Below are 23548 nucleotides of genomic sequence, written 5' to 3' on the forward strand. Positions count from 1 at the left end.
TTTATTTTTGTAAGATCCAAATCTTTTCTAGAAGTATATAGATACGTGGATTTCTTCATAAGGACCAATCTTTGATTTTTAGTCAACAAAGTCTAACCAATGGCGTGGAATTTTTGAATAGTATTGATTAAAGGACTAAACCAAGGCATGGATTTTTTTTTATTTTTAAACAATTTTTTAAAGGACTAGCCAAAAAAAAGTTGATTTTTAAACGATATTTTTTAAAGGACTAACCAAAGGCGTGGTTTTCAAAGGCCAATGATAGGAGTGGATATTTAAACTATTTTCTTTAGGACAAACCAAAGGCGTAAATTTTTAAGCAAGGACCTGGCAAAAATAGCGGCCACATGTGGAATACGCCTGGCATTGCGCACAAACAAGCTATTTTCTCTTAATCAGTATTTTTATTGTGTCTGCGGAAATGTTTCCATATCTTTGGTGCAGTTGAAATAGAATCACTTTTAATCGATATGTCCCTTGGGACGTTATTCCCGAATAATCTAATTTCTTTGATATTTCGGAAAAAGTCAAGTCGTCCTGACGGTATTAAAGGGCACATCTTTGAAATATTGGATTTATGGCAATGGTAATATTATATATTTTTAAATAATAAATTAATATATTTATTGTATAAATTTTATTTCATCAGCTCGAAATATCAGATATACTGTCAGTTTATCAGGTCTATGTCCTTCAGGAGTTAAAATAGAAGGACAAATTTATAATTTTTCACACGAAAGTCAGGATCCATTTACTTAGTCGCTGGTCTGATTCCTTTCTCCGTGTACAATTAATGTACCTTCCACCATGAGGATAACATTCAAAATTTGGTCAAATAAATGGGGGGCTATAGGAGAAAACTAATGTTATGATAGGATCTTCAATATACCGAAAAAGAGGTGAGAACAAGGAATATAACAAAGTGGAGAACAATAGCGATCATTTTGAGTAGTGACATTTGAGAACTAATGAGAATACACATTACAGACAATTCGGTTGAAAAAATGTATTAAAATTTCCTATAATACCAACATGGGTCAATATTAATAGTTTATAGTACAGTAATGTGGGAGTACCTTTATATTGGGGCTACATTCAAACAAGGTTCAATAATACAGAATTTTAGAACAATGATATGCTATAAAATTAGAACCCAAAATACAAAATTATAACCATTCGTTTGATAAACGTGTCCAAAATCGCAAATATACCAAATATTGGGGGGTACCATTTTATAGGAGCTACCCTGAATCTTGGGACAATATTTATAATTTTTGTACGGACATGTGATATACAATGAGAACCTAAAATACAAAATTACATCCAATTCGGTTAAAACACGTGCCCAAAATAACCTAAATACCGATTATTGGGGGATACAGTTGTGTGGGAGCTACTCTAAAACTCTGGGTCAATATCAAACATTTTTGTGCGGAACCCAAAATACTAAATTACAGCTGATTCGGATGATTTATGGAGCTATCCAATCGATCTGGAGCTATCCAAAAAACTTGGGTCAGTATTAAAATTTTTTGTTAACTAAAATAAAAAATTACAACCAATTCGGTTGAATAACGTGTCCAAAATCCCCTGAATACCGAATATTTGGGAGTAACATTATATCGGGACTACACAAAAACGTGGACGCATAAATCGACATACAATTTTATTCTGATCAAGAATATATATAGGGGAGAGGAAGGCACCTTTGAACACTTTTTTCTTTCAAGCCTCATAAAATTTTTTATTTTATAATTTTTGGTTTTTTATAAATTTTAACTAATAGGTACATATGTTACCTTTACAATGAATAAACATATGACATACTTTAAGCTTGATATACATATTTTATTACTGTTTTAATGGACGAAGTCAAAGTGTTCAAACCTTTTTTTAAAACAAGATTTTATGAACGCTGTTCAAAGGTGCTCCCCTCTTCCCTACTTTGTGAGGTCTCCGGTGAATATTTCGCGGTGTTGCAAACAGAATCACAAAATTAAGTATACTTGACCTTATGATAGAGGATATAATTATAAAAATTAAAATTATATTTAACTGGAAAAATTAAATGTTTGCAGTTTGACACTGGATAAGCATGAAACCAGTAAGGAAAGTGGTAAAGTCGGACGGTGCCGACTATATGATGCCCTTCACCACTTTGGGTATATTCAACAGATGAATTCTAACAGACGTCGCATTTTTGAAGGACCAGTAAATTGAAATTGGATCGATAAACATGTCATTCTGCAACCTATACTAAATTTTTCATTTGGTCAGATATATAGTTTCTTCTTAAAATGGAACACAATTATGTAAATCAATTTAAAGCAAATATAAATCGGACACCCGTTGATTATTTGGATAAATATCTGATCCTATATCTAAATCTGAACCGATTTTCACGAAACGAGACTTGCCAGAGATTAATTTATATTAACCAGAGATTAATTTATATTAACTTCATTGTACAAAATTGTGTGGCAGCTGGTCAAACATAGGGTCTTTAGTGCACAACTAACATAAAATCTAAAGAAAAAAAATATATAGGAACTATATCTAAATCTGAACCGATTTTCAAGAAACTTAACACACATCATTATGTACCCTATGCCAAATTTTGTGCAAATCGAAAGATATATAGGGACGTGAAAGCCCCATTTACCTTAAATCGGACTAAATATATATAAGCGCTGTATATAAATCTGAAACTATTTTCTCGAAACTTGGCACACGTCATACTAGACTCAATTAAGTACACTATGCAAAATTCGAGCAAAACGAAATATATATAACTACATTAGTGCACCATTTATATAAAATCGGACAATGCTATATATGGGAGCTATATCTAAATCTGAACCGATTTTCACGAAACTTAGCACACATCATTCTAGACCTAATTATGTACTCTATGCCAAATCGAAAGATATATAGGGACTTGGTGCACCATTTACCTAAAATCGGACGAAACTATATATGGGAGCTATATCTAAATCTGAACCGATTTTTCCCAATTTCAATAGGGTTCGTCCTTGGGCCAAATAAGTGACCTATGCCAAATTTCATCCAATTCGGATCATAAATGCGACCTGTACTTTGCTTACAATTTAACATGGACAGACAGACAGACACGAACGGAAAGGCATAAATCGACTTATAAAGTGATTCTATGCATATTCTCAAAAGGAACTATGTGTCTATCTCCTTTCTTTTTGCCTGTTACAAACATATGCAGAAAGACATAATACCCTGTACCACAGTGTGATGAAGGGTATAAACAGCTGGACAATACTGTCAAATCCAGCCAGGCTGTCACAAATAATATAATAACTTTTTGGTCTATTTCATGTTCTAAATATTTAACCAATCATTATTAAAATAAACCCAAATGTCTACTTTGACGCAAAAAGAACCTACATACAAAATTTCGTGATGATTGGTCCATAACTGTGGGCAGAAGGACGGACGTACTAGTGGGTATATGACCAATATTTCGCGGCATTACAAACCATTGGGGTTACACAACAGCTAGAACATCGAAAATTATGACCCAAGTCAATGCAATTTTGTAGATTGGATTCCATTTAAAAATTGAAGAAATATTGTGGTCAAACACTTACGATATTAACCAGTCTGCCAATCCGATTGAATTTGTTTTTACTTCTTTAATTTACACTTACCTTTCAATTTGCAAATCCTATGCGTGACAGGTTCATTGATTTCGAAGACAACCAGAACTATAACAGAAATGAAAACAACAACAAATTAGAAATCAAAATAAAAGGTACTTGATAAAGAAGAAATAAACAACAAAACAAATAATACGGCAGAAAAAGTATTAAAAGCAGCGCTGCTGCTAAATGTAATATTCACACGTCTGCTGTTATAATAGTGGCAGCGCAGCAGCGGATGGCAAGGCTATGGTTGGTGGAAATTTTTAGCAAATATTTAAAACTAGATACTACTACTGTCAAAATGCAAAATCAATCAAAAAATTCTAATTTGATTTAAATTTGATATTTCATTTAAAATTACCATTCATTAAATTTGGAATAATTATGACAGACAAAATTCAAAATAACTGTTTACAAACTTACTTTTCAGTTGCCGGCAATAAATTTCCTGTTTATTTAATGTTCCTTGAGTTTTTTTGCTAAATATCCACGCAAATATAACTGATATGTTTAATTCACTAATAAAATCGTAATTCGTATCACTAATATTATTTAAATGTTTTAAAATTCATGCAATTCTTTTTTAAATAATCTATTTGCTTTGTTTTTTATTTACACGCACAATAATGTCCACGCATTTTGTTGTTATTCCACTAATATCGCTGCAGCAGAGCCTGAACAGAGACGTTAGCATTTATTTTCCGCTGCTCTCTGGGAGTTAACCATGAATGCACATGTTTGGGGAGAAGAGAAGCTACGGTTTGTTTTTGTTACACTCGCGACGAAGAGCCGACAGAGAATTCTGTTTTGTTTTGCCGGGAGAGTCGTTTTCTTTATTCTCTGTTTTTATATTTTGCACAAACAACAATGAATGCCACAACAGAGAGTTGCCTTTTGGGGAGTCTCTGGCTGTCTCCAACGAAGTGCTTCATAGACACAACAAACGAATCGAGAAAAAAACACCGACGATAAACACTAAACAACACGACACACACACGCACGAACACACACAAACACGGTAAATGCAAGAAAATGCGACTTCTTTGGTTGGATTCTATTTAGATATGAAGTCAATGATTTTAGGCAAATAATTTCACAATTTTTTTAAATATTTTTTCAACAATAATAAATTTTTGTAGGTTTTTGACACTTTTGCCATGGTTTAATAAAGTATTTACCATAAAGTAAACGAGCCCGAGACTACCACAACAACTTCTTTCTGTTATTGACTACCGTTTCTTTTTTTGCTGCTCTCTCTCACCACTTGCGTCTGATTGGGGAAAATTCACTTGTTTGCCAGCCGACTGATATTTTGAGTGAATTTTCTTCGCTTTTTTTCTAACACATTCACTTGATTTTCTATTAATTTCATATCACTGAAGTCTTGCACACAATTTTCACTTAAAATCCGATAATAATTTAGAATATTTTCCGCGGTATTTGCATTTGCACTTGCAACGAGTTTTTTACGCGCTACCACCACCGCACAATTTTTTGCGACTAACAAATGCCGACAAATTCCTCTATTTTGCTTTGTTTTGTTTATTCGTCCTGTGTTGGTGGTCAGTGTTGGTAAGCGTCGTTTTGTTTACAAAGGGGTGACGATAACAATACTCCAATTGGAAGCCTGGTTGTTATCGTTTGCTATTGGAGTTTCAATTGAATGGGATTAGAAAATTGTAGACTGTTATTTTTAAGGGATTCTGGAGGAAGTAACTGAGATAGGAATTTGAGCGATTGAAACGAGTTATTCGAAGCTTCTTCAAATGATTTAAATTGAAATTAAAACATCTGGCACACGATACGTACATGAAAAACTGTGTATCATCATACCCTCAACTATCAAGCGGAGTAAATATTACACATGTCATTCCGTTTGCAACACCTCAAAATATTCACCGGAAACCACGAACATAACACTAACTAAGCATCAGACAGAAAGCCTTTCTTTTAGACTTTAACACTTATAATATTCGTCCACTCAACAACACGCCTGCCATCTACTGATTATTTTGAAATTTATAATTTTAACCCACAAAACGATTGGCCGATTGCAATGTATATTTCGGCAACTGATTGCATAGAAAAATTAAGTATACCATGAACATACTTTTAGGCGTCAACGTTTGATTCGTGTATTGGATGGATAAAGGAATTGTGGTACCATTGATAACAACCGAAACACCAAAATTGTAGTTCGCGCATTTTATGTCAGAGGGTGCTAGAGAATTAGCATCTTCGGACAGAATCTAAGCAAACTCAAAATAACTAAGAGTTTGAAAAATATTCTTTAAAAATTCCCGCCTTTGAAAAATATTTTTAAAAAAAATCCTTAAAACCAGTAAAGAAAGTAGTATAGTCGGACTATATGATACCTTTTACCACTTTGATAAAATCGGACGAATCTCTAATGATTTTCAGGGACTTTGGTGACCATTTACCTAAAATCGGGCGAAACTATATATGGGAGCTATATCTAAATCTGAACCGATTTTCACGAAACTCAGCACATGTCATTCTAGACTTAATTCAGTACGTTATGCCAAACTACGAGCAAATCGAATGATTTTCAAGCACTTTGGTGCACCATTTACCTAAAATCGGGCGAAACTATATACGGGAGCTATATCTTAATCTGAACCGATTTTCAAGAAATTTTACACATATCATTCCAGACTCAATCCAGTACGGTATGCCAAATTTCGTGCAAATCGAAGGACATATAAGGACTTTGGTACACCATTTACATTAAATCGGGCGAAACTATATATGAGAGCTATATCTAAATCTGAACCAATTTTCAAGAAATTTTACACATATCATTCTAGACTCAATCCAGTACGGTATGTCAAATTTCGTGCAAATCGAAGGGCATATAGGGACTTTGGTACACCATTTACATTATATCGGGTGAAACTATATATGGGAGCTATATCTAAATCTGAACCGATTTTCTCCAATTTCAATAGAGTTCGTCCTTGGGCCAAATTAGTGAACTGTGCCAAATTTCATCCAAATCGGATCATAAATGCGACCTGTAATTTGTTAACAAAAATACATGTACGGACGGACAGACATGCGTAAATCGACTCAGAAAGTGATTCTATGCATATTCTCAAAAGGAACCATGGGTCTATATCGATTCATTTTGCCTGTTACAAACATATGCACAAAGACATAATACCCTGTACCACAGTGTGGTGAAGGGTATAAAAATATTCTCTAAAAAATCCATACATTGAAAAATTTGTTTAAGACTTAAAAAATTTTCTTTAAAACCCCACAACTTGAAAAAAAAAATGTTTAGGTCTTAAAAACATATTCTTAAAAAAACCCATGCCTTGAAGAAACATGTTTTAAAACATAAAAAAATAATCTTTAAAACCCCAGGACTTGTTAAAATTTGTTTAAGACATAATATTGCAAACATATTTTTAAGATTAAAAAATTTAAAAAAACTCACGCCTCGAAACTAATTTTTAAGACTTAAAAAACAATTTTTATAAAACCCTTGCGTTCAAAGAAAATTTTTATGACTTAAAAAAATAATCTTTAAAAAACCCATGCCTCGAAAATTATTTTAAGACTTCAGGGCCCTTTCAAAAAATACTTTAAAAAATCCACGCCTTGTCTAAGGCCGTTTCAAAAAAATACTTTAAAAAATCCACGCCTTGTCTAAGGCCTTTTCAAAAAAATACTTTAAAAAATCCACGCCTTGTCTAAGACCTTTTTAAAAAAGTACTTTAAAAAATCCACGCCTTGTCTAAGGCCTTTTCAAAAAAATACTTTAAAAAATCCACGCCTTGTCTAAGGCCTTTTCAAAAATATTCTTTAAAAAATCCACGTCTTGTCTAAGGCCTTTTCAAAAAATACTTTAAAAAATCCACGCCTTGTCTAAGGCCTTTTCAAAAAATACTTTAAAAAATTTCAAAAATATTCTGTAAAAAATCCACGCCTTGTCTAAGGCCTTTTCAAAAAATACTTTAAAAAATCCACGCCTTGTCTAAGGCCTTTTCAAAAAATACTTTAAAAAATCCACGCCTTGTCTAAGGCCTTTTCAAAAAAATACTTTAAAAAATCCACGCCTTGTCTAAGGCCTTTTCAAAAAAATACTTTAAAAAATCCACGCCTTGTCTAAGGCCTTTTCAAAAAAATACTTTAAAAAATCCACGCCTTGTCTAAGGCCTTTTCAAAAAAATACTTTAAAAAATCCACGCCTTGTCTAAGGCCTTTTCAAAAAAATACTTTAAAAAATCCACGCCTTGTCTAAGGCCTTTTCAAAAAAATACTTTAAAAAATCCACGCCTTGTCTAAGGCCTTTTCAAAAAAATACTTTAAAAAATCCACGCCTTGTCTAAGGCCTTTTCAAAAAAATACTTTAAAAAATCTACGGCTTGTCTAAGGCCTTTTCAAAAAATACTTTAAAAAATCCACGCCTTGTCTAAGGCCGTTTCAAAAAAATACTTTAAAAAATCCACGCCTTGTCTAAGGCCTTGTCAAAAAAATACTTTAAAAAATCCACGCCTTGTCTAAGGCCTTTTAAAAAAAATACTTTAAAAAATCCACGCCTTGTCTAAGGCCTTTTAAAAAAAAATACTTTAAAAAATCCACGCCTTGTCTAAGACCTTTTCAAAAAAATACTTTAAAAAATCCACGCCTTGTCTAAGACCTTTTCAAAAAAATACTTTAAAAAATCCACGCCTTGTCTAAGACCTTTTCAAAAAAATTCTTTAAAAAATCCACGCCTTGTCTAAGACCTTTTCAAAAAAATACTTTAAAAAATCCACGCCTTGTCTAAGGCCTTTTCAAAAAATACTTTAAAAAATCCACGCCTTGTCTAAGGCCTTTTCAAAAAAATACTTTAAAAAATCCACGCCATGTCTAAGGCCTTTTCAAAAAAATACTTTAAAAAATCCACGCCTTATCTAAGGCCTTTTCAAAAAATACTTTAAAAAATCCACGCCTTGTCTAAGGCCTTTTCAAAAAAATACTTTAAAAAATCCACGCCTTGTCTAAGGCCTTTTCAAAAAAATACTTTAACAAATTCACGCCTTGTCTAAGGTCTTTTCAAAAAAATACTTTAAAAAATCCACGCCTTGTCTAAGGCCTTTTCAAAAAAATACTTTAAAAGATCCACGCCTTGTCTAAGGCCTTTTCAAAAAAATACTTTAAAAAATCCACGCCTTGTCTAAGGCCTTTTCAAAAAAATACTTTAAAAAATCCACGCCGCGTCTAAGGCCTTTTCAAAAAAATACTTTAAAAAATCCACGCCGCGTCTAAGGCCTTTTCAAAAAAATACTTTAAAAAATCCACGCCTTGTCTAAGGTATTTTTAAAAATATTCTTTTAAAAATCCACGCCTTGTCTATGAGATCTATGATAAAATGTTTCTAAAAGTTGCACTCTCTTTGAGAGCAATTTTTAAATACTGATTGTTATTATAACAAATAAATGTAACGACTTTTTCGGTTCAGAAAAACAAATATTCAATTTCCAATGAATTATCGAAATTACATTCATTATTTCACCTCTTTACTATCCACTACGTGCTCGACAATGCTTTGTATGCCCCAACTGCAAGCAACACAACCCCTTTTGTCACTCGGTGGTGTTTCTCTTAACCCCGCTGCTCCACGAAAAAAATTCATAATTTCAAACGAAACGAAATTCTCCGTTTGTTTATCAAAGTTTTGATAAGCAAAGAACGAACAACAGCAACAACAACCAAATTCCAGCAATAGAATAGAACAACACAAAGCCCACTCACGCAAAAAAACGAAAAAATAAAACAAAAACTAAAAAGTATTATTAACAATTTCCAATGGGTGGTGAGTGTTGCGGTATGGTCGTCGTCGGTCGTTCAGTTCGGTTAAAATAATGGTAACGTGAGCATGGCTATTATGCCACCTAGCCGTGTTAATTAAGAACGCTAATATGTGCCGCGACACTATGTGGAGTTTTTGTTTGAATAAACAACAATAAAATAATATAAAGTCGGAAATAAACAACAACAATAGTAATACCAACACCAACGAAAGAAAAAAAATATTTATGAATCAAATGAAATACGAATAAGAATTAAAAATAAAAATAAAAGCAAAATGTGTGAATTATATAAATTTATGATATTTTACATAATTTGTATAAATGTGGTTGTAATTAAAGCAGGTGTGTGTGTGATTGTGTTTAAATTTAAATATTGAAAAAAAAAATAAAATAATTTTAAAATGTAAAATAATAAAAAATATGTTGGTGCTTCCCCTTTCATTCCTATTCAGATAACCCTTGCATGTTCGAGGATACCTGTGAACGATGTTTAAGTGCTGACATATCCTGCGCTTGGTGCACGGATAAGGTAATAGTGAAGTGGCAACTGAATGTGGTATGATATGTCGGATGAAAATTGAAGTGAAATAAAAATTTTAGCCCGGTATTGAAAGTTGATAAGCAAAAGAAATTAAAAGTGTATAGAGTCGAAAAACCGGAACAAATTATTTCCAATATCAACACCCAATTTTAATTCATAAAATTTAACATTTCGGAGCGATAAAGAAAATTATGACGTTGGTATATAACAAATAGATAGGTAATATTATATTTGACGGAAGGTTTCATTAAATGTACCATAAAATAATAAGGGTGCTACATCTTTTTTTTTTTTTTGTAATGGTGAATTTTTTAAGGATTTTTCAAATACCATCAAGAGTGATTTTTTTAACACTAGATTTGATCCAATTTGACTCATTTTAAAATTGAAATCCTGTATACGACCCTGTTCCCCTTCCTCGCAGAATGTTGTATACCCATTATTGAACGTTGTATACTTGTTAGGTAAAGTTAAGCATTTTTTGAAAATTATTAGTCCCATTAGGTCTTGGCAACATTCTGTTAGCAAGTGGGTTATGAAACTAAGACTAAAAATATAAAAAAGTTGAGATGTTGACAATTTGTGGAGGAGGTACATAAGAGAAGGAATGCATATGAACCATTTTCGGAATCTACTTGGATTTTGCATTTTTATAGTTCTAGCCTCTTTGAGGAGTTATTAGAAGCAGTGGGCCGATACGCTACATCAGCAGATATACGAGGGATGAGTCCTTTTCTGAACACCTGTTCCGATGTGAAGAAGTTGGCAGATCGAAACAGAATTTAACATGTGTTCATAAGACGGATGGAAGTTTCCAAAACACTTAACTTTTTTCTTTTCATACTGCGTTTTTTGTGCTAGGCTAATAACTTTCCGAACTGCTCTCGTAATATGATATATTTTTTAAAAATATCACTTTTGTGCGAAGTAGGAGTGGACCAACAATTCCCACCTTCGAACAAGATGTAGTATTAGTAAAACCAGTAAGGAAAGTAGTAAAGTCGGACATATGTATCCTTACAATTGCATGTCAATGTTCCCTCAAAGAAACGTACTCATGTCTTTCAGCAACCTATAAATTTAATTTCATTCGGGTGGATTTAGAGTCGTCTGCGTGCTATGAGACAAATTTATGGAAAACCATTTATAGTAAAATTGATACACGCTATTTGGTACGCCGTACTGTTAAAATAACGTCATTCTGGTCTCAATTTGATACCTTGTGCAAAATTTCCTGTTAATCGGACAAACATTAGTAGTTTGGTGCACCATTTATGTAAAATTGGACGAATTTCCCGAAACTTACAACACATCATTCTAGACCCAATTCAGTACGGTGTGCCAAATTTGTAAATCGACTCCAAATTTTCTGAAACGGATTTGATCCAAAGAAACATGGGGTATAAAATCAATATTTCGATGAGGCACATTTTCACCGATTTCATTCAAACTTTGTACATCTTAATATTTCTTCCAAACTTAGTATGGAATATCGGTCCACTCCTTCTGGTATCACCCACAAAAATGTCAAAATTTTGCTAAAATTAATTTAATAATAACTTGCAAACGGACTATCCAATTTTAAGAAGATGGGACCCATTGGTCCAATCCTCCCCCACAAATGGTCAAAATTTTCAATATTTGCAAATCCAATATCAGACGAATGGAATGTCTGCTGTGAACCTAACTTTGCTCAACCTATTATCTTTACCAACCCTAGATCAAGTCCTAAGATGGAAACCATTGGTCCACTCCTTCTGGTACCTCCCCCACAAATTATCATTTTTAATATTTGTAAATCCAATATCAGGCGAATGGAATGTCATATTTCAACCAAAACTTGTACAACATATTATCTTTACCAACCCTATATCAATTCCGAAGATTGGATCCATTAGTCCACTCCTTCCGGTACCTCGCTCACCAATGGTCAATATTTTATAAAATTTTATCAACATTAAACTCAAACCTCTTTGATATTTCTTATATAAAGCTAATAATAAAATCTGTATGTAATTCTGAAGACTTCCGCAAACCATCGGCTGAGGGTATAAATCTGTTGGCAACACCGACTGACACATTTTAACTTGTTTGAATTGTGAATTTTTATAAAAAAAATTATTCGATTTTGTTTTTGAAACCCCAATTTTTTGGGGCATTGAATGTAAATTTTAAAACAATTAATATTCGAAGTATTGGAGACCAGACTAAAGTTTTATGTCGACTTAGCTCTGACCCTACACAACTATGTTATCAGGGTATTATAGCGTTGTACAGCCCCAAAAGTTTGTAACGCCGCGAAATATTGGTGCTAGACCCAACTTTAAGTATACCGATCGTCATATCTCGACTAGCTGAGTCGATCTACACATGTGTGTCCAAGTAGAGTATTATCTGTAATATTGCCAGCTCTATCGTGAGTTCAACAGACATGACCATAAATCGACGTAATTGTATTCTGACCAAAAGAAAATAAATATTGAAATATATTACGATCCCGGAAGATGACATCGACTTTACTTTATTTAATCATTAAGTACCTCAATATGAGATTTTGTGACTTCCAAATATTCTACAAAAATGTCGCTAAAAAAAGTTAGATAAGGGTCCACGAGACAAGAAACTTATATTCGATCATGCTAAACAATCGGAATCTTTAATCTCCGGATCCGATGATAGACATCTTGCAAGCTTTTTCTTCATCCATTTTAAAGTACTGAGCAAAAAATTCATCACGTCGTAACTTAAAAACAATATGAGCCCACACCATTATTTCATACACATAAAGAATTTTCAAATCCCCCGATTATGATACTCAATTTTGTCTCATAAATTTTGACATAATAATTATGCCCGTAACTGTTGCAGGGAACTTACTATGACGTAGCCCTCATATAAAGGTCTCGATCGGGTTTAGGTATTTTTAATGTTCATCTTATGGATGGGGGTATACAAATTTGGTCCGGCCGAACTTATGTAAGTTTTTACTTCATTTAGAGTATAATGGAGTTAAAACCCACGAAAAACACATCTATACATTCCATCTATTCGTCGACTATAAAGCCGCATTCGACAGCCCTATCCGTTAAGAGGCGTTTAAAGCCAAGTCTGCGTTAGGCATTCCTGCAAAATTAATACGGCAATGCAGTATAACTTTAACTGGTACAATGTCAGCAGTTAAAGTCGGAAAGGACCTCTCGGTGCCCTTCAATACCGAACGAGGATTCTGACAAGGTGACACTTTGTCGTGAGACCTGTTTAACATCCTTCTGGAAGAGGTCATACGAGATGCAAATGTGAAAAGAAATTACACTCTGTACAACAAACAGCATATGTTACTCGCCTACACCTACGACATCGACATAATGGGTCGAACATATACCTCGGTACCGCCATAAACAAAATTTATAGTATCAGCTTTGAAATCCGGAAGAGAATATTGTTGGCCAACAGATGCTACTATGGTCTGAGTAAGCAACTCAAAACCAAGGCCACCTCTCGCCAGACCAAACTCACACTCTACCACCCGTGCTGTTGTTTGGATCTGTAGCATGGGTACTTGCGGTAGCAGATGAGGTAGCTCTTGGAGTGTTTGAGAGAAAAATTCTCAGGAAGATCTATGGGCCGATATGCATCGATGGTGAATATCGCCGTCGAATGAACCATTAGCTATACCATTTATTCTCGGACATTGACGTAGTCAGACGGATCGAACTGCAGCTACTAAGTTGGCTAGGCGAACCAAGTGATGGTTCACGCAGAAGGGGAAGGCCACGAATCCGATGGAAAGATCAAGTAAAAGACAACATTGCGGAAAATTGTCTTTCAAATTGGATGAAATGCGCACAAGACCGACGCGCCTAGAAATCTCTGCTTATGGAACAACCGTTCTGTCATTAGCCAGCTAAGTAAGTAAGTAGGAGTTAACACCCTTCTTACAATGTTTTTACTGTGGGGATTTGGTTTAAATGGGATTTGGTTTCAACTTTACAATTCTGTTTACACTGCATTTTCGTCCAATCGACTTATCATACCATCCTCGTGCAATACCACATTTCGTCATCGATTGATATCGTAACCACCGAACAAACCTAACATTTGATCTAATCTAACAGCTATTTGAGTTACGTTATCGCTGCCTTAATCGCACTCAACTATTAGAGCATGGCTGTCGACCTGATTTCATTTACGAAAATGAACCGGAGTTTCACACCCTCGTCGATGCACCCCTTAAGGATTATAAATTGAGCAATAATCGAGCGGTGCAAGTACAGCCGCAACGGGTCTACGTGAAGTTGGTGAAATGTAAGTAAAAGTAATTAGTAAAAATATGTACAAAATAAATATATATAAAAATATATAAATATTTATCTCAGAATATAGAATTTTTTGAAGTGCAATTTTATTATAAAGGTGTTAGATTTTTTTTATAAAAATCATGCATTTGAGGTCTGAGGTACTATTTAAAACAAATAACAATAAAACAATGAATGTAAATTGCTTTGTTGGTTGACACTGTCCGTCCGTCAGTCGTCACTTTGGCTATAAAACATCAATAAATAAAAAAAAATCATTTGCCCACACCATCATTATGAGTCAATGAATAGAATGACTGTTCATTGCAAAGACGTGCAGCCGGTCGGTCAGTGATAACAAAAATTCATAATTCGATATATTTTTAATTATGAAATTGTTGTTGTCTTTTTTATAGAAAATAGTATTTGGAAATTTCAAACAAATGGGGCTAAGTTCTAGGGGTATTTGTAGATAAGACCTCTAGAATGTTATCTAATATTTTTTTTTGGTTTGGATTGGAGGAGCTACCTTGTTATGTAGTATTTGCTGATAGTAGTTGTTGTATAGATTTTATTTACGGTAGGTTGTTATCAGAGTTAGTTTTCGGGGGTGCTATAGTCCCACTTTTTATTCAGTTATTCTACCTTCTTTTTTATAGAAATGAGGTTTGTTTTGGATCGAGTTCCTATGTCTATTTATTTGTTATTGTTGTTATTTGTATTTCTGTTGTTGTCGGTTAAAACAATGCCTACCGTTCCATTCCGTTGCCAATGACTGGCTGGCTGTTCGTGTTCATGTTCTTGTCATTCTCAATGTTGTGTTTTATTGTTGTTGTTGTTGTTGATGATCAGAGAGCTGAGATTGTGCGGTATTTATGTCACCTATTAATTTGACATTTGTTTGTTTACATTTGTGATTAAGTTGGATATAATTTTGACACTTCTTTTTTTTTGTTTTGTTTTGAATCACACACATCGAAATAATGTTTGTAATAGGGAGCTGATGAGAGGGTGGGGGGAAGGGGTCTGAAAATGTAGCAAATAATTACCATGATTAGAAATCTTATCAGATAATGAGAAAAAAGTGTAGTAAGCATTTTTTGTTAATTAATGTACATATGCGGGAGATTTGTATGCATTAAGGGGAAATGTTGGGGCTATTAAACGTTTATTTTTGTAAATTATAAAAAAATGGACCTGCGGAACTATGCGAATTTTAATAAATTCAAGCCTTGGTAGGTCATTAAAAGTATTTTTTATTAAATCATCTGTAAAAATTTTCCTTAAAATAATCTTTTTAAATCCACAGTCCCTAGTGATCCTTAAAAAAATATATTCCCATACTGCAAGAATCTACTAGATTTTACTAATGAAAATTCGTTATCGTAGTAAAAAGTTTTAGATTCTTGCAGTTCTTGCATATTATAAAAAAATTCAAGCCTCCAATAGTTTTTGAAAAAAATAATTTTCAACAATCAAGGTCGAGAATGGTCTATAAATATTTAAAAAAAAAATACACGCTTCGAATGGTCCTAGTAAATATATTATTTTTAATATCCAAGCACCGAATGAACTTGGAAAGAATGTGTTTTAAAACATCCCAACATAAATCTGGCCTACAATATTTTTTAAACAACCCAGTCCTGAAAAAAAATATTTTTTAAAAAATCCAAGCCTTGATTGGTTCCGAAAAACCATATTTTTTTAAAAAATCCTTGCCTAGAATGACCTAAGAATATTTTTTTATAAAAATTCCAAGCCCAGGATGACCTAAAAATATTTTTATAAAAATTCCCAGACCTGAAGGGTCTAAAATAATACAGTTTAAAATATCCACGCCTTGGAAAAACATCATTTAAAAATTCTTTGAATGGTCCCTAAAATGTTTTTCTTTAAAAATCCACGCTTTGAATGGTCCTTAAAATTTTTTTCTTTAAAAAATCCACGCTTTGAATGGTCCTTAATTTTTTTTAAAAAAATCCACTCTTCTTGGTCAGATGGTCCTTAAAAAAATTTTCTTTAAAAAATCCACGCTTCTTGGTCAGTTGGTTCTTAAAAAATGTTTCTTTAAAAAGTCCACGCTTCTTGGTCAGATGGTCCTTAAAAAATTTTTCTTTAAAAAATCCACGCTTCTTGGTCAGATGGTCCTTAAAAAAATGTTCTTTAAAAATCCACTCTTCTAGGTCGGTCCTTAAAAAAATGTTCATTAAAAATCCACTCTTCTAGGTCGGTCCTTACAAAATTGTTCTTTAACAAATCAACGCTTCTTGGTCGGATGGTCCTTAAAAGTTTTTTCTTTAAAAAAAATCCACGCTACTTGGTTGGATGGTCCTTAAAAAATAAATTTCTTTAAAAAATCCACGTTTCTTGGTCGGATGGTCCTTAAAAGATTTTTCTTTAAAAAATCCACGCTACTTGGTTGGATGGTCCTTAAAAAATAAATTTCTTTAAAAAATCCACGTTTCTTGGTCGGATGGTCCTTAAAAGATTTTTCTTTAAAAAATCCACGCTACTTGGTTGGATGGTCCTTAAAAAATAAATTTCTTTAAAAAATCCACGCTTCTTGGTCGGATGGTCCTTAAAAGATTTTTCTTTAAAAAATCCACGCTACTTGGTTGGATGGTCCTTAAAAAATAAATTTCTTTAAAAAATCCACGCTTCTTGGTCGGATGGTCCTGAAAAGATTTTTCTTTAAAAAATCCACGCTACTTGGTTGGATGGTCCTTAAAAAATAAATTTCTTTAAAAAATCCACGCTTCTTGGTCGGATGGTTCTTAAACAATGTTTCTTTAAAAAATCCACGCTTCTTGATCGGATGGTCCTTAAAAATTTTTCTTTAAAAAATCCACGCTTCTTGGTCGGATGGTCCTTAAAAGTTTTTCTTTAAAAAATCCACGCTTCTTGGTCGGATGGTCCTTAAAAATTTTGTCTTTAAAAAATCCACGCTTCTTGGTCGGATGGTCCTTAAAAATGTTTTCTTTAAAAAATCCACGTTTATTGGTCGGATGGTCCTTAAAAATGTTTTCTTTAAAAAATCCACGCTTATTGATCGGATGATCCTTAAAAATTTTTTCTTTAAGAAATCCACGCTTCTTGGTCGTATGGTCCTTAAAAAATTTTTCTTTAAAAAATCCACGCTCCTTGAAACATATTTTTTTAAGGATTCTGCGCCTTGAATAATCCTTGAAAAAATATTCTTTAAAAAATGCGACCTTTAAAATAAAAAAAAAATATTTTTTAAAAAATCTGCGCTTCAAATGAAAATACATTCTTTAAAAAATACACTCCTCAGATAGCCTTTAAAAAATATTCATTAAAAAATGTACGCCTTAGATAGCCCTTGAAAACTATTCATTAAAAAATGTGCGTCACAAATAGTCCTTGCAAAATTCCTTAAAAACCATGCATCTGTCGGTCCTTGAAAAAATATTCTTAAAAAAATCAACGCCTCTGTTGGTCCTTGTAAAAACATTTTATAAAAAATCCACGTCCCTGAAAATATTCTTTAAAAAAATCCCAAATTTTTTTTTTTTAATTCTGCGCCTCAAATAGTCCTTGCAAAAATACTTTTTTAAAATCCCCGCCTTTATTGATCCTCATTTTTTTTAATACAGACCACTTATTGACCCTTCAAAATATATTTATTTAAGGGGACCCCCCATTTTCGGGGTCAAAATTTTTTTGATTTAATTCGAATCTACACTAAATCAAGAATGTCCCCACAAAATTTCAAGTGAAAATCGCAAGAACTCTTGAAGATATAGCTGATTTATTGTGTCAGCATCAAGTGACGGCTGAAGGGCTTCTCAAACTTTAAACGCGTTTTCTCTTTTGCGAATGGCGGGCACGATAACTCAAAAACTAATAACCCAATCGATTCCAAATTTTTACACGTTTCTCTGTGAGTGTACTGCTATCGTATGAACTAGGATAAAGCCAATCGGTGAAGATCCTCCTTATTTTTTAACTTGGTTTTTGGTAAAAAAATCGGCGATTTTCCAAAAATATTTTTTCAAAGGTCCGCCATTTTGTTAATTTTAGAGCAAAGTCAATAATCCTAGTTCATACGAGAGCCAGACATGTACTCTTTCTAACACCGTTGGAATTTTCGAATTCCGATGTTCCAGTGAGGAGTTATCATGCCCGCCATCAAAAATAAGGGCTTTTCTTTGATCACAAAAAACAACAACAAACATTTTTTGTAAATTAGTTTTCTTCTCTTTTAAATCTTCAAATATATATGTGCAAAGTTACAAACCTTAACAAGCATTGGTATTGATTTACCAGCCCATTGAAAATCTTGAAAAATTAAAATCGTAAATGGGTGGGGTCCCTTAAACGACGGGTCTATTGGTCCTCAAAAGTTTAGATATTTTTTAAACTCTTCGTTTTGAAAACAATGTCTTATATTGTCATTCTTTATTTCAGCTCACCCGGAACGAATCAAACTGTCCTATCGTCCAGCACGCAACAATCCCTTAGACTTATACGTCCTTATGGATCTTACGTGGACAATGAAGGACGATCGTGAAACGCTAGTCAAACTCGGCTACGAGTTAGCAACCACGCTACGGAACCTAACCTCCAACTATCGTTTGGGTTTCGGAAGCTTTGCCGATAAACCTGAAATGCCAATGATAATGCCACAGCTGAAAGATAACCCATGTGCCAAAGAGCGGCAAGTATGTGAACCCACCTATGGTTACCGGCATCATCTAGCCCTAACGGAGGATGAAAAACTTTTCGTTAGTTCGGTTAATGCTAGTAAAGTTACGGGAAATCTCGATAATCTCGAGGGTGGCCTGGATGCTCTTATGCAAGTTTTGGTGTGCCCAAAAGAAATCGGTTGGAAGGAAGATGCCCGTAAAGTGGTTATTTTGGTTACGGATGGTTTTATGCATTTTGCTGGTGATGGTCTGTTGGCAGGGATAACCAAGAAGAATGATAAAAAATGTCATCTGAATAGTGAGGGAGAATATTTGGGTTCATTGGTCTATGATTACCCGTCTTTGGAAGAAATCTATCGTGAGCTATTGAAACGGAAAATAAGTGTGATATTTGCGGTGACGGAAGATGTAGTGCCGACATATCGTGAGTTTAGTTCGCTAATGAAGGAAATTAGTAATGTGGAGATATTGAGTGCGGATTCATCGAATATTTTGGAATTGATTAAGAAGAGGTAAGCATAAAACATGGAGAGTGCTGAGGGATCAAGCCTGAAGAGGGCAGCAAGTTTTGGCTAGAGTCAGACACCAGAATGGAAGTATTTTTTTCCGATTGGACTCCGACAAAATAAGTCCGAATATCTCCGAATTGAAGCTATAACTTCCTTTGAGCCCCCGGAGATAGATATCAAATAGATCCATTTATTAAAAACTCGCATTTATTTTTATTCTTTTTTCTTTGCAGTTATGAAAGTTTTATCAAGAGAACCCAGTTTTCGGACAACAGCCCCGATTTCATAAAAGTGGAATATGAAACAGATTGTGGTGGTCAATTCCCAACGCTGTTGAAACGCAATTACTGCAACGATGTGGCCCAGGGCACCACTGTCGATTTTTATATCAACTTGACCCTAACAGATTTTCCCAAAAATGGGGTCTATGTAAGTGTGTGAACTTTCAATTAATTATTTGGGTTAATTATTTTTTAATTGATTTTTCAGAATCACAAAATCCGCATTGAGGAGTCCGCGTTAAATGACTTCATGGAAATTGAGGTGGAAATTCAAAAACCATGCCCATGTGTCGAGGAAGCTGATCCCAATGATGAATACTCACGCTTTCAGTGCAACGATAATGGCTATCTGCAGTGCGGCATGTGCCAGTGTGATACAGCATGGTAAGATTATCGAAACGATATTGACCATTGAAAAATATTCTTTAAAAAAAATCACGCCCCTTATTGACCCTTGAAAAAATATTCTTTAAAAAAATTCACGCCCCTTATTGACCCTTGAAAAAATATTCTTTAAAAAAATCCACGCCTCTTATTGACCCTTGAAAAAATATTCTTTAAAAAAATCCACGCCTCTCATTGACCCTTGAAAAAATATTCTTTAAAAAAATCCACGCCTCTTATTGACCCTTGAAAAAATATTCTTTAAAAAAATCCACGCCTCTTATTGACCCTTGAAAAATATTCCTTAAAAAATCCACGCCTCTTGTTGACCCTTGAAAAAATATTCTTTAAAAAATCCACGCCTCTTATTAACCCTTGAAAAAAATATTCTACAAAAGTCTCGCCATTATGTGACCCTTGAAAAAAATATTCTTTAAAAAATCCACGCCTCTTATTGACCCTTGAAAAAATATTCTTTAAAAAATCCACGCCTCTTATTGACCCTTGAAAAAATATTCTTTAAAAAATCCACGCCTCTTATTGACCCTTGAAAAAATATTCTTTAAAAAAATCCACGCCTCTTATTGACCCTTGAAAAAAAAATTCTTTAAAAAAAATCCACGCCTCTTATTGACCCTTGAAAAAAAAAAATCTTTAAAAAAATCCACGCCTCTTATTGACCCTTGAAAAAAAAATTCTTTAAAAAAATCCACGCCTCTTATTGACCCTTGAAAAATATTCCTTAAAAAATCCACGCCTCTTATTGACCCTTGAAAAAATATTCTTTAAAAAATCCACGCCTCTTATTGACCCTTGAAAAAATATTCTTTAAAAAATCCACGCCTCTTATTGACCCTTGAAAAAATATTCTTTAAAAAAATCCACCCCTCTTATTGACCCTTGAAAAAATATTCTTTAAAAAAATCCACGCCTCTTATTGACCCTTGAGAAATATTCCTTTAAAAATCCACGCCTCTTATTGACCCTTGAAAAATATTCTTTAAAAAATCCACGCCTCCTATTGACCCTTGACAAATATTCTTTAAAAAATCCACGCCTCCTATTGACCCTTAACAAATATTCTTTAAAAAATCCACGCCTCTTATTGACCGTTGAATTAATATTCTATAAAAATCCGCACTTTTATTTTTTAGGACTGGGACGTTCTGTACCTGCCCCACGGATGCCACAAATGCCACCAGCACCGAAGCCATTGAACGTTTGTGTCGTAAACCTTACGATGCTTTACATCCCGAGGACTTGGGTCCAGTATGTTCGAATCGTGGTGAATGTGATTGTGGAACCTGTTATTGTTTCCCTGGATATGAGGGCAAATTTTGCGAATGCCCCGAATGTGATGTCGATTGTGATCTGGAGCGGGCGGAATGTGTATGCGGTCAGTGTGTGTGTAAATATGGTTGGTCTGGCAATCGGTGTAATTGTAAAGAGAGTACAGATGGATGTATTGGGCCAATGGGTGAAATATGTTCGGATCGGGGATATTGTGAATGTGGCAGTTGTGTCTGCGACGAACCATATGTGGGCAGATATTGTGAAATCGGTTCGGAGACCGATAATAAATTTTGTACATTCTTCGAGCCATGTGTTAGTTGTTTGATTGAGGAGAAGACGGCAACGGGTAGATGTGGCAATGTAACGGATATATGTGGGAAACTGGAGAAACATGAAAGATTCACCACGGTATATGTTAATGAGGAGTTGGGTAAGTACCACCATAGCAGAATTTAAGATCCATATTCACAATTTTGGCATTTCTTTATAGACATCGAAAACCGCTGCTTGGCCCGCGTGGAAAATGAATTCGGTATTAAATGCGATCATTATTTCACCTATAAAATAATGGATCATCTGGAAAATTATCTACTAATACAAATCAATACTTGCGAACCGTTGAATTATATGGCTGTTATTGGATTTGTATCGGTGGCCACATTTATTTTAGGACTCATTATCATCTGTATTATATGGGGTTGTATACGGGCCAAAGATGCCCGAGAATATGCTCGTTTTGAGGCAGATAAGAAAAATAGTTATTTGATGGAAAGTCCTATTTATAAGGATCCAGTTAGAAAATATGTTGTACCCAAAGAAATTAATCGCAAACAAAGCAATCCATTTTTGTAGTTAAGAGAACAAATATTAATTAGGTTATAAGAATTTTTTTTAAGGAATGAAATGACAATAAGTATTCAATAAAGTATTTGTATGATGATGTGTACTATATTTGCAACTCAAAATAATTATATTAAATTTACATTTATTGTAAGACGAGATATAAAAAAAATAAGTATAAAGTTTTAGTCGGTATTGCCTACAGATATATACCCACAGCAGATGGTTCGCGTATGTCTACGGAATTATACACAGGAGTTTTATAAAGGTATGTATTTTTGTCAAAGAGTTGACCATCTGCGGAGAGATACTAGAAGATGTTGCCCTATAGACTTTGAATTTAGAGTAGGTTTGGTAAAATATTACGATGTGCACCCATTTTCAGAAGTTATACGGTTAGATAACTTGTCTTAACTACTGATGATTTTTCTGTTATCGTGACAATTCCCGAAAATACCCTTGAACACAATTAAAAGAAGTTATTCTAAAGTATAAATACACGTTTGATTTGTAACTGTATAATTACGCGTTCAAAAGTTTTAAAGAATCCCAAAAAGCTGAAATTTGCGGAAACATGGCAACACTGGCAATATTTGTAAATCCGTAAGCTGGTGGATAATCGAATCTCTCAATGGATATTGATAGATTCGATTATCCTTACACATTCAAAACTAATAGATAATCTAAATTGTCTGTGATTTTCTGTTAACATGGCAACACTGTCAAACGCTTATCGTCAGAGCCATCTATTGGGAGTGGGACCCAAATCGATCATCCAATATTAAAACCTCATACATTTTCCCCATAATATTCGCTCTATTGAGATATTACTATGAACTTGGTATCATATGAAAGGTAAAATGTTATAGTTTCTGGTCACATTACAAACATTCAATCATTTATATTTTTGAATATGAAATGTAGAATTGAAGTTTTATTTAATTTCCCTCGGTGTTATTTTTGTTATGCAAATTGGTCATAGTAAAATTAGTCTATTTACGCATTTATATGATATTAGATTCGTTGAAATTCCATAAACTATTAAAAAGTTATACGCTTCGTAATGTATGATGTATCTGATTTTCAATTTCAATCAACAGATGGCGCTGATGACGGCTTCAGGGAAATTACACACTTAATTTTTTGCCACAACTTTTTATACCATTCACCACAGTGTGGTACAGAGTATTATGTCTTTGTGCATATGTTTGTAACAGGCAAAAGGCAACGCGATAGAAT

General features: G+C 33.8%; 1 protein-coding gene across 1 annotated transcript; it reads left to right on the forward strand.

Moving 5' to 3' along the window:
- Positions 1-9951: 9951 nt before the first annotated feature.
- Positions 9952-22323, forward strand: LOC133328050 (integrin beta-nu; the record flags this gene model as incomplete). The annotated part of the gene is made up of 7 exons (XM_061536602.1): positions 9952-10028; positions 14156-14345; positions 18764-19514; positions 19745-19940; positions 20001-20176; positions 21331-21899; positions 21960-22323. Coding segments are annotated over 7 exons (2321 nt in total), but the record flags the coding sequence as incomplete, so codon positions are not given.
- Between the last annotated feature and the right edge of the window lie 1225 nt (positions 22324-23548).

The sequence above is a fragment of the Musca vetustissima genome, unplaced genomic scaffold, assembly GCF_032173495.1.
Source record: "Musca vetustissima isolate MV318-11 ecotype Yass unplaced genomic scaffold, APGP_CSIRO_Mvet_v1 utg11591, whole genome shotgun sequence".
NCBI lineage: Eukaryota > Metazoa > Arthropoda > Insecta > Diptera > Muscidae > Musca > Musca vetustissima.